Source organism: Pollicipes pollicipes, unplaced genomic scaffold (assembly GCF_011947565.3).
Source record: "Pollicipes pollicipes isolate AB1234 unplaced genomic scaffold, Ppol_2.1 Scaffold_4740;HRSCAF=5597_pilon_pilon_pilon, whole genome shotgun sequence".
In the NCBI taxonomy this organism is placed as follows: Eukaryota; Metazoa; Arthropoda; class Thecostraca; order Pollicipedomorpha; family Pollicipedidae; genus Pollicipes; species Pollicipes pollicipes.
The window spans coordinates 42,742,374-42,753,727 of NW_023596545.1; the positions used below are offsets into that span (position 1 = coordinate 42,742,374).

At 52.6% G+C, this 11,354-nt stretch overlaps 1 protein-coding gene across 1 annotated transcript; it reads left to right on the forward strand.

The window, feature by feature from the left end:
* Window positions 1–99: 99 nt before the first annotated feature.
* LOC119099168 (protein ERGIC-53) lies at window positions 100–9,617 on the forward strand. The gene is made up of 8 exons (XM_037222272.1): window positions 100–301; window positions 3,817–3,971; window positions 4,251–4,420; window positions 4,724–5,095; window positions 5,708–6,034; window positions 6,394–6,508; window positions 8,049–8,233; window positions 8,669–9,617. The coding sequence occupies exons 1-8, from the start codon at window positions 106–108 to the stop codon at window positions 8,703–8,705; spliced, it is 1,557 nt and encodes a 518-aa protein (XP_037078167.1). The 5' UTR covers window positions 100–105; the 3' UTR covers window positions 8,706–9,617.
* Window positions 9,618–11,354: the final 1,737 nt, after the last annotated feature.

Here is an 11,354-nt window from a genome sequence, read left to right on the forward strand (position 1 = left end):
TACCAGCATTCAAATTTAGTCTGTCTTTTAGTCACAGCACTCTCAATGGTAGCTATGACAACTGCGGCTCCGTCAACCAATAGGAGGAAGCGTCACTTCCACATCATGCCTACTCGGCTGATTTCGGCCTTTGCTGTTAACATGGACACGTTCAATATGTTTGTCCTACTTTTGACCATTTCTGCTGTTTTCTCCGTAAAAGGGGATGCGGTCCACAGAAGATTTGAATATAAGTATGGGTTCAAACCCCCATACCTTGCCCAAAAGGATGGGACTGTTCCATTTTGGGAGCACAAAGGAAGTAAGTGGAGCTATCAGACCATGTGGGCGTCCCGCTGTTACTGTATACCAGTTTGTCGGTAGTGGGCGTTAATTGGTATCGGCTTGCGCTATGTGCCCTAATGGGAGACTGCTGTGTTCCACTATTGTTAACCCCTGTCAGTCACTCGGGTGGCCGGTGACATAGTCTGGATGCAGAACAGTTGCCAGCTCTCAAGTAGGTACTTATCTACATAGCCTAAGTCAATTGCTACAAAGGTATGACAGATGTGAAAGTATGTATTGAAAGATGGATATTGGATGCTTCAGACTTGTGAGATTTCTCAGTGCCAAGGGTGATATGTGTAAGTCACATGGTCCAGACTGAAAAAGCACTTGTCAGCATTTGATGTGCCTTCCAGACAATGCTAGTAGATAAAAAAGATGGTGTATTTGAGATGCAGAATGGACGGATTAGAGCATGGATGCACATGATCATAATATGCCTTAAGACACGCTGTATCTATCTAACAGTATAGTGTAATAGTGTAGTTTAATCCTTTCAACCGCAGACTTGTTTGCCCATGTTATGTCGGGACTGATTTGGAGTCTGAATTGCTTGCTGTGGGTATTTGCATATGAGAATCATGTATCAGACTGAGTTAGTGATTACAACCCACTCTGCAAGACGAGGTAGAGTTTCACAAGATCTTGCAAGGTTGCTCCAGACTGGCAAAAAGTACATGTTGTCCCAGCCATGTCTGGTGTTACCCTGGACATATCTGGTGGGACACATATGTCGGGTACAGCAGGGCTAAGATAGCATATGTCACAGCCACAATTTCATCCTGCTATATTTGAGCCTAAATTCCTACCCTACTGTTTTGCACATGGTGCTGCCAACTTCACAAATATCAAGTCAATATTTGAGGGAATGATGATGCTGAGATGGAAATTTTATAAAAACTTACTACAAAGCATTTTTTGGTGTCAAAATCATTAAAATTCAGGGCAATATGTCCTGCAGGGCTTGGCACTTATGAGCATGAGGCTCAGCACATTGATGTTGCCTAGGTGCATCACACAGTGGATATAATTTTTGCTGGCTGGGAGTTACTTTTAAAATTGTGTGGCCAAAATGTCTCATGTGGATTAATGCCATAAGGAAGCTGTGCTACTTTTCAGATGAGCAGAAGGGCAAAGGTTACTGGCATGTCCTCTGAATGGAATAGTGCCATATCTTGGTGGGACTGTGGCCTTTGATGAAGTAGATCCATCACTTCTGTCATGCCTGCGTGATGTATAGTTGGTACTTTTCTGATCTCCAAAATATTCTGGCAAAAAAGATCCATGCAACATTGTTATCACAAACCTAAAATTGCTACCATCCTTGTTAAGAACATATGGTGTCAGAGCATAAGAAATGTAGTACAAGAAATGTGCCTTGAACTGTCCAAGTATAGCAGTTCATATGGACTACTACCTGGTGGTTCAAAGCCAAGTGGCTTAAATCTGGTGGCAAACTTCATGTTAAGGTTAGGCTATCTTAGCCCAAGCTGCTATAAGTGTAGCAGCACTACCTTGGCAGAGATGACTCACTACTTAGAGTAGGGTAAATGCTGTCTGAGGCATGTTGCAACTGTTTGCACTGCAGACTGGCACATGACTAAATGTGGACATCTTGTGGTGTATTTTGTGGTGGGCTTTAGGAGAAATATTGGCACTGGGAGCTGCATACTAACATCACATTGTAAAGCCATAAGTTTTATGTGGTCAATAAGGTTTTTAACTTAAATGCATCTCAGGCAATGCCTTCCCCTGAACTTTGCCTAAAGATACAGGTATCAGCAGGGCTTGATAAGCCCTTGGATGCCTTGGGCAGGCCTGTGTATGACACTGCTTCAATGTAATGGATCCTGACTCCAATTCACAGTGTAGGGGATTGATTTTGTCTGATTCAGAAGAGCAAAGCATAACTTGTTTTCAGCTCTGATTCTGACTCAGATGCTAATGGTGCAATTATGGAACTGATTCTGATGTAGGGGTTTGAATTCAGTTTTAGTTTGAATTCACTCAGTCAGCTCAGGTAGTTTTCTAAGGTCCAGTCAAGCCTTTTACTGGATGGACTTCTGGGATCAGCATCCACAGTAAGCAGTACTTGATGCATGAGCCCAGACCCCACCACATGGTCATGCAATTTTGGGTTGATGGCATAATTTTGAGGCAGAAGCTGAAACATGCTGCAATGCTTGGCACATTGTGTCCTGTCCTCTGATGTCTTCTGACCTCTAGCATGGCAGCCCCCACTGGCTGAATGCCATTGTAGTTGGGAAGGTATGGCGAGCACCTGACGTGACCAACTTATCCCACCACATATGGGCGAATCAGAAGGCAGGCACATTAACATATCCCACCACAGGTGGGTGAATCAAAAGGCAGGCACTCTAACTGAATGAGCTATTAGGACAGAGTTTGGGAACTAAACTGCTCTCTAAATCTCCATAGACTTCATAAACTCATTGAGGATGCAAAGCCAGCCGAGATAGCTATACATGATGGTGTTCCATATGTCTGGAGTTAGAAGCTGTTTAATGCTGTATTTTGCTCTGGCATTTATGTTTGTGGTGGTTTACTGATGATTTGGTCTATGCTGGCAAAATTTTAAATAATTCCCTCCTCTCCAGATTGAATGAAAGCAAACTGTCTGATGTTCTGAACTGAGCCCCTGCTCCACCATATCTAAGCAGTGCCCATTGTAGGGACCAAATCACCCAAAAATGCCTGCAAAGGACTAAAACAGCAAGCTACTTGTATTTCTGTCAAACTGTTGTATACAGCCCTCATGAATTTATGAAGCTGTGTTCATATTTTGTACCCAGCCCTGATGGATTTTGTTGGGATCTACTAATTTGCAGCCTGCTGCAATACTAAGTAGATGATTTACTCTCTTGCAGCACAACTCAGACTGCTATTAATGGTCCAGTAGCCCACTGCATTGCATTGCATCCCATTGCAGTTTAACCTTTTTTGAAAATGCTCATTTTGAGCACATTTGACGTGTCTTACGTTAAGGCGCTAGCTCCATATGAATCAAGTTTCATTTTTTTCTGGAGACTTAATGTGGCAGCATGTAGGAAAAGTGCTGTGCTGTGCAAGATTGTGTACATGTGAGTGCTGATTTGGTCCATTAGAGTGGCTCAGTTGGTTAGAGCACCGGCCTTCCGATCCACCGACCCGTGGTGGGGTGGGTTCGAGTCGCTTAGGCGCTCGCTATTTGGCCTTGACAGGTATGACTTGCGGGTGGTGGCAGCTGCCGTGCTAAAGGTCAGTTAATGTCAGAGAGCAGGACGGACCGTGCGGAACGTGGTGGCACGTTACACTTTCGCCGCGAAATTCTGCCGTTGCCTTTGAATGGTGCAATCAGATGGTGGGGGTCAGACGTCATAGAACAAGCACTGCTCAGTGTGACCTCTGATCTCAGAAATCCATCCGTTCAGAAGGTTCGGATTAATTTTTTCTCATGTGTCCAAGACACCAACCCTGTGGTCTGATCTTCAGATACCATTGCCAGCCCAGACAATGTGAGGGTGACGCCTTCTCTGAAGAGCCAAAAGGGAATGATCTGGAACAAGAACCAAGTCACCTTCAAGTGGTGGGAGGTCGAGATGTGGTTCCGTATCACGGGCCGGGGTCGCATCGGTGCTGACGGCCTGGTGAGAACCTGATCCTCTCCGCTCTCCTTCTTCTGCTGTGCAATGTATCCCATGGATGGTGTGACAAATAGTTAAACATCGTTGAGTGTGTGCATATATGTGTGCGTTGACCTGCAGAAATATTCAGTGTCCACCTTGGTATGTAAAGAGTATCTTGTGTGATGTGTGTAGCTGCAGAGCGTGACGATTCAGAGCGTCCTGGTGAGCTCGGCAGACCTGCCCACTGACGGTGCTGCCTGTGAGGTCGATGGCCTGGCGCTGACCCTGCCGATGCTCCAGGCGATGTGGTACACCACCGAGCGGATGGTGGACGGTCCCGTGTTCGGCTCCAAGGATAAGTGGAACGGACTGGGCGTCTTCTTTGACTCGTTCGACAACGACAACAAGCGCAACAATCCCTATGTGTCGGCCATTGTCAACGACGGTACACAGGTCTATGACCACGAACGGTGAGAAACACCTTTATATAGGTCCTCTGATTTCGGGTTGTACGGCATTGGATGCTGCCCACGGTGGTGACGTTCGCAATGCCATGGGCTACTCCGTCTCTAAATAGCAGTGCTCTGTAATGCATAGAGTTGGCAACGCCGCCAACTGAACTTAGTGCATTCCCCAACGATTACCCTTGTGTTTGTAATGCGGATGCGAATAAGCGGTCAAGAAAACGCGCTTACCGGAAAACCGGCGGCAGGTCGCCTGACCGTCCGGGTCGATGTAGTAAACCAGGGGCTGACGCCGCAGTCGCGTTTCAGCGACGGCCAGGGCCAGATCATCGGCGGCTGCCTGCGCGACTTCCGCAACAAGCCGCACCCGGTGCGCGTGCGGGTCACCTACCTCAACAGCGTGCTCACCCTGGAGATGCACAACGGCATCACCAACAGCGACAAGGACTACGAGCTGTGCTTCCGCGCCGAGAACGTGTACCTGCCCGAGAACGGCTTCTTCGGCCTGTCGGCGGCCACCGGCGGCCTGGCCGACGACCACGACGTGATCAAGTTCCTCACCACGTCGCTGGCGACCAACCCGCAGGACATCAAGGACGAGCGCATCAGCGAGCAGGAGCGACAGCGGCTCAAGAAGGAGTTTGACGATTACCAGCAGAAGACGGAGCAGGCCAAGGCTGAGTGCGTCATTCCTCGTGCTAGTTGGTGGCAGGGGGCGGTAGGGGGGAGTAACAAGGGGGACGAGGGAGGCGGTTTCACTTATAGCGTAGACGTTACTGGCGAATAACGCTGGCCTGGCAGTGATAGTTTGGACGGCAAATTGCGTCCATCTGAGGCACTGGACATTTAGGCTTATGCTTCTAGTTTTACTTTTTTCTCATTGTTTTATGCCATTGCAAGATTACTGCACTTCAGTGATTAATTTTTACGTCATGATCACAAATGCCTTTCGCCCTTTTTTTCGTTCAAGAGAACTAATGCAATTTTGAAGGTGACTGCTCTCTCACCAATATTGTCAAAGGAACTGCAGATGGGTAAAGGGATGTAATGTCACTGGCATGACTAGTTCACTCCACCCTGCTGACCCAGGCCCACTTGTGTTCTCGTACCCTCCCGATTACGCCAGCCACGGCGTGTGCATGTGATCGTCTCGGGTGTCAGCACACGTGTCACATCACGTGCCAGATCGAATAGCATGAATCACCGCACTGTCCTCAGCTGGGGCGCCCCGAAGCCCAGCCGGCGCACCTCCTGCCGCGCCCACGTCAGCTAACGCGCCGCACCCGCCGCCAGCTACCAGCGCCAGCACCCGGACGCCAAGAAGGACGACGAGTACGATGACGAGTTTGACCCGGAGACGTCGCGCGAGCTGCGTCAGATCTTCGACGGCCAGAGCCAGATTTACGAGACGATCCGCGAGATGCACCGCAAGATGGACGAGATCATCGGCCGCCAGGAGCGCACGCTGAGCGCGCTGAGCCAGCGGCCGGCCGGCCAGCCGGCGCCGGCCGGTCAGCCCCAGCAGGCGGCGCTGCCGGCCGCTGACTCCATCCGGCGGCATGAGGTGGACGCCGTGCTGAACAACCAGCGCGAGATTGTGCAGGCGGCCCGTGAGATCAAGTGAGTGAGCGCTGCCAGGCGGCCGTCGGTCGGCGTGGGGTTCGCGATCAGGTTGTACCGGGGCCGTGGGGAACTGTTCCTTGAGTCAAGTGCAGGAGGAACATGCAGCCTGGGTGATCATCTGGGTGTAGAGTCAAGGCTATGTTAGTGAAGATGCGCAATTTATAGCACCTTGTCTGAAATGAATGAGCGATGAGTTGATCGTGGAAAGAGCGCGGAACATGGGGGGTGTTGGAGGTGCCGTGGACAATTGTTCCTACGTCAGTGTGATTCTCCACCCTGATCCAAAACATCGAAGGTCGGACTGCACCGGCGGCACCGAATCCTCGCGCCTGCCGTCACCCTACGCTCGTCCGCAGGAACTTTGTGGGGGAGATCAACCAGCGGTCACACACGATCCTGCAGAACCAGCAGAAGCCGGTGGGCACGGTGCAGCAGGCGGGTGGCGCCGGCGGCGCATTCGAGCAACAGAAGGTGGGGCGGCACGCTGACGTGGTGCGCTCGTGCGCCCGGTACTGCCAGCCACGCGGTCACGCAGGCACGCGAGGCACGCAGCATGTATTTTGCCTCCATTACGGGCTTGCAACCGATTTAACACGACGGCGTGTGCCGGCGCGGTTCCATTTGGTCTTCCGAGACTTGGGGTGGCCATCGGGTGGCTGTGTTGAGGCCATCTGGTGGCCATTGGCCGCCTGGTGGCATTTTAAAGAAACTTTGATTTTGTGGAAAAACAGCAGCATATCGCACGCAGTATAATCTTTGCATGTGTGGTGGAGCCTCCAATCTTGGCCAGAGTATCAAAATTCAACATTGGTCTTCGGTGGAAAATGTTAACGGACTATTCAGACTCAAGTTTTGGACATTTCTTATTTTTGGTCTCCCATTTATGTTCGGAGTGTCCGCTGACTTTGGTCTCCTTCGTAGCTTTTGCAACTACAATTCGATCTCCATGACACCTTTTGCTGATGCGGTATTGAAACAATGATCTCAGCTTATATGTACAGACATAAAAGCCCCTCTTCTATGCACGGACAGTGGTCCTTCTGTAGCGTGTACGTCACGCACGGACAGAGCAGCTACAGCTCCTATGTATGGACGCAGTGGTCCCTCTTTGGCGTTTTACGTCATACACAAACAGAACAGTGATCACCCAGACATGTGCCGGACATGCTCAGGGAGTTGCAGGTTGGTCGTGTGGATGAAGTTCCCATAAGCCGCAGCACCTACACGACTCCGGTTAGCCGAGGCTTGATCTAGGTTCGATGGTCGCTGCACCCTAAGTAGTTTGTTGGTTAGATCTTATTAGCACGACGGCAGAGCCCCCGAAATTTTACCAACCGATCTAGCATCATTCGCAGGGGGTGGGGGGCGGTAAGGGCGGGTTGGTGTCCGAACCCTCTGACTGGATAAATGCTTGGGATCAACACCCACGCTAAGCGATGCTTGTATAATCCGCGTTCCCACCACCCGATTTTGAAGTGGTATGCCAACGGCATTTCACGGTGAAAGCGTAACGAACCGCACTGCTCGGGTCGGTTTGTCGCGCCCTCTGACGTCATTTGACCTTTAGCGCGGCGGCCGTCACCGGCTGCACGCCATTGCAGTCAGGGGCAAATAGCGATCACTTCGAACGACTCGAAACCACTCCGCCACGAGTGGGTGGAGCGGGAAGCCGGCCGTCTAACCTACCGAGCCTTTTGCACCGATGGATGCAGTTTATTGCCGTTGCCCCGGCTGGTAGATGTGTTCGCTCGCAGTTGTGTGAGGTACGTAGTTTGGACATAATGGCGTGTTACCACCGACGGATTATTGAATCGACGATCCCTTCAATTAGGCCGAATTGCACGTGCATAGTCGTACGTCTCATCAGCGACGACCAAGTGGCATGAGCGTCGTGGGTCGAGCAGCCGGCGCGTTTCCCGTGCTGACATTACCACAGTGGAGGTGTAGCGGCGTTCCCTCAGCTGTTGGCTGTGGTCTCTCACCTGTGTAACGGCCTCCGTGCCCCGCCCAGGTGATGAACGAGCTGCGGGACGGCCTGAACATGGTGAAACGCGACATGAGTATCACGGCACAGCGACTGCAGCAGCAGCCGCCGCCGGCTTGTCCCTCCGGCGCCGGCGGCTGCGTCAGCGTCGGCGTGTTCGTCGGCGTCGTGCTCGTTCAGCTGGTGGTTATGCTGGGCTTCCTGACGTATAGGTGAGGGCCGGAGTATGCACGTATGCGCTGACGTCTGCGCGATGTCGGCCTTCGTGCGCGGCAGTCAGACGCGTTTTCGCGATCGTCCAGAGAACACTGCCGTGTCGGATTGTAGTTTGATGGCCGTTTGTATTGGTCCGGGGTGAAATATGCAAGTTGGGAGCTGGGAAGGAAGACGCTTAGTAATTATCGACTGATCATTCGAGGAATTATTGCGTGGTATCTTGTGTTACTTGCCTTGTGTCTTGTATTCCCTCACTTTCGTTACGCACTAATCTCACTTGTTTTGAAAGTTCACAACGCTTCATTACAACGGTTCCATGGTATTTGTCTGCCTCAACTACTTCCGAACCTTATACTGAAGCCGTTTTTCCGAGTCCACGGCACGTGCTAGTCTGCATGCAGTATGCTTTGTTACATTTGTCTGTTTTGCAGGGACAATAAGCAAGCGGCGGCAAAGAAATTCTACTAGAAACTGCGACCGTCTCGGCCGCCCGACTTCCAGCGTATGGGTCTATTTTTCTACGAGGTCCGCTTGTGTTTTGTTCCCATCCGCCGGGGAGGCCAGAGCGGCCCGCCGGCCGGTCTGTGCCCCCACTTCCAGCTCCCAGCCCCTCTCTCGTCTCCCAGTTACCGAACCGCCAGGCTTGCCTTGCTCTCGCCGGACCAATGTGCAATGCGTCTCCCGCTGACTGGAGCGGGACGTGTGCCCGGCGCCTGGCCGGCCGCCGCTAGCCGGGCCTGCGAGCTGGCTGCGGCCTGACCGCGCTCCCGGGCTGGCGGCGGCCACCCGCCCCGCGTGATAGCTCTCCACTGGCCCCGCACACCGTTCATTCCACCCGGCTCTCCGCGGTCGGCAGAGCCCGCTAGGACGCCGTTCGCGAGGCGCTGTCGTCTTACCCGTCGCGGTCTGCGCCCGCTGTCCTGCTGGAAGTGCAGCGGGCAGGGTGCAGCCCCTGGCCGGCGCGGTCCCGGTCGGCGTAGCCCCTGGCCAGCGCAGTCCCTGACAGGCGCAGTCCCTGGCCGGCGCAGTCCCTGGCCTGCGCGGTCCCTCGCCGACGCGGCCCCTGGCCGGTGCCGGCTACTGGCGATGGATTGTCGGCCGGGCGGCCAGCGGGCCACCGCAGCTTCCACTGCTGTTTTTATTCATGCTGTCGCGGGTGCCACTTTGGTAATTTTTACACGTCGGGGATATCAGGATTCAGGGTTTGTCATGCCGTATGATCGGAGTGCGGGCTGTTCGTTGCGCTGCGGCAATCAGAGTGTTTATTTTAGCGTTACGGAATGGTGGACATGCGCTCGCGAAAATGGATTTCTGGATCGATACTGCATGCCCTTTTTGGAAGTAAGTGTTGGATGTTGTTAATAAAGGTTTCATAGATCATTTTGCGTTTGGGAAGCATTTGTTTGCGGAGGGGAAGCCCTACGTACTGTGTCAGCTGGTTACAGAATGGCGTATCGTAGCTATGCAAACGAAACATTCCCGGATGTTAGGCGACGTAAAAAAACATCAGGTTGTCCGCGGCCTACTCAGATGTCCAAATATTTCTTGCAGCACCACACTACATGCAAGTGGAAACACTGCTGAATCAGCAACACGGGCTCCATGCACATTCAGGCCCCAGAAACGAGCTGTGTGATTGTATGGGTGGTCGGCACACTGGACTCTATTGTGCGCAGCCCATGCTGGGCGCGCGAGCGTGTTTCACGGAATGCTGAACGCCATCGCTGTTCCGAGTTCGACACGGCTTCTGAAAGCGCTGATGGAACGGAAACCCACGACTGTTCACGAATCGAACGGAAACCCTACGACTGCCCATTGACCGAACGGAAGGCCCACGGCCTGCCCACTGACCGAACGGAAGGCCCGCAACTGTTCACTAATCGAACGGACAGCCTACGACTGCCCACTGACCGAGTGGAAGGCCCACGACTGCCCATTGACCAAACGGACAGCCCATGGCTGCCCACTGAACGAACGAAAGACCCACGACTGCCCACTGCCCGGACGGATGGCCCACGACTGTCCACTGGCCGAACGAATAACCCATGACAGCCCACTGACCGAACGGATAGCCCATGACTGCCCACTGACCGAACGGAAGGTCCTCGGCTGCCGACTGACCGAATGGACAGCCCATGCCCTCCCACGGACCGAACGGAAGATCCATGACAGTCCACTGATCAAATGGAGGACCCACAGCTGTCCACTGATGGAATGGAGGACCCATGACTGCCCACTAATTGGATGGAGGGCCCACAACTGTCCACAAATCAAACGGAGGACGCACGGCTATCCACTAATTGAGCAGAGGGCCCACAACTGCCCGCTGATCGAACGGTGGGCCCACGACTGTCCGCTGATCGAACGGAGGACCAATGACTGCCCACGAATGGGGCTTCACGACTGCACACTGATATAACGAAGGGCCCACAACTGTCCTACGAACGAGCGAACGGACCCATGACTGTCTGCTGATCAAAAGGACGGCCCACAGCTGTCCACTAATCGAACGGAGAACCCATATCTGCCTAATGATAGAACGGAAATCCACGACCTCTCACTGATCGAGTGGAGGGTCCACGACTGAGCGATAATTGAACGGAGACCCACGACTGCCCGATAATTGAACAGAGACCCAGGACTTTTCATCTGATCGAACGGAGGGCCAACAACTGGCCACATCTCTGCCGGTTGGCCGCCGGAGGTTAACCGCTGTGATGTTTTTCATCGTTGCCCATCTCAGCCGCTGGAGAGTTATGTATACTTGGTCACAGTTCACTCGGCTCGAGCCGTCCTGTCATGGCCGTTAGCTCCACCATCCGTGCCTCTAGCCACTCCAACTTCACCATTTGGCTGACGCTGCTCTGCCGCCCGTACGCTCATGCAGGCAGCTTGCGACGCAAAAGCTGTATGCACTTGTCCCGTTTGACCGCCATCTGAGCTTCAGTGGATAACGCCATTGGCGTCGGGGCTTCTGTGGATTTCGTAGCGTGTAAGGTGACATGTTGACGTGTTTGCATTGCATGTGATGCGTCGTATTGAAACATCAGAATCCTGACATTCAGCTGTTCGCATCTACGCATCTTTATTTTTGTTGTTTAACCCATGAACGCCCAC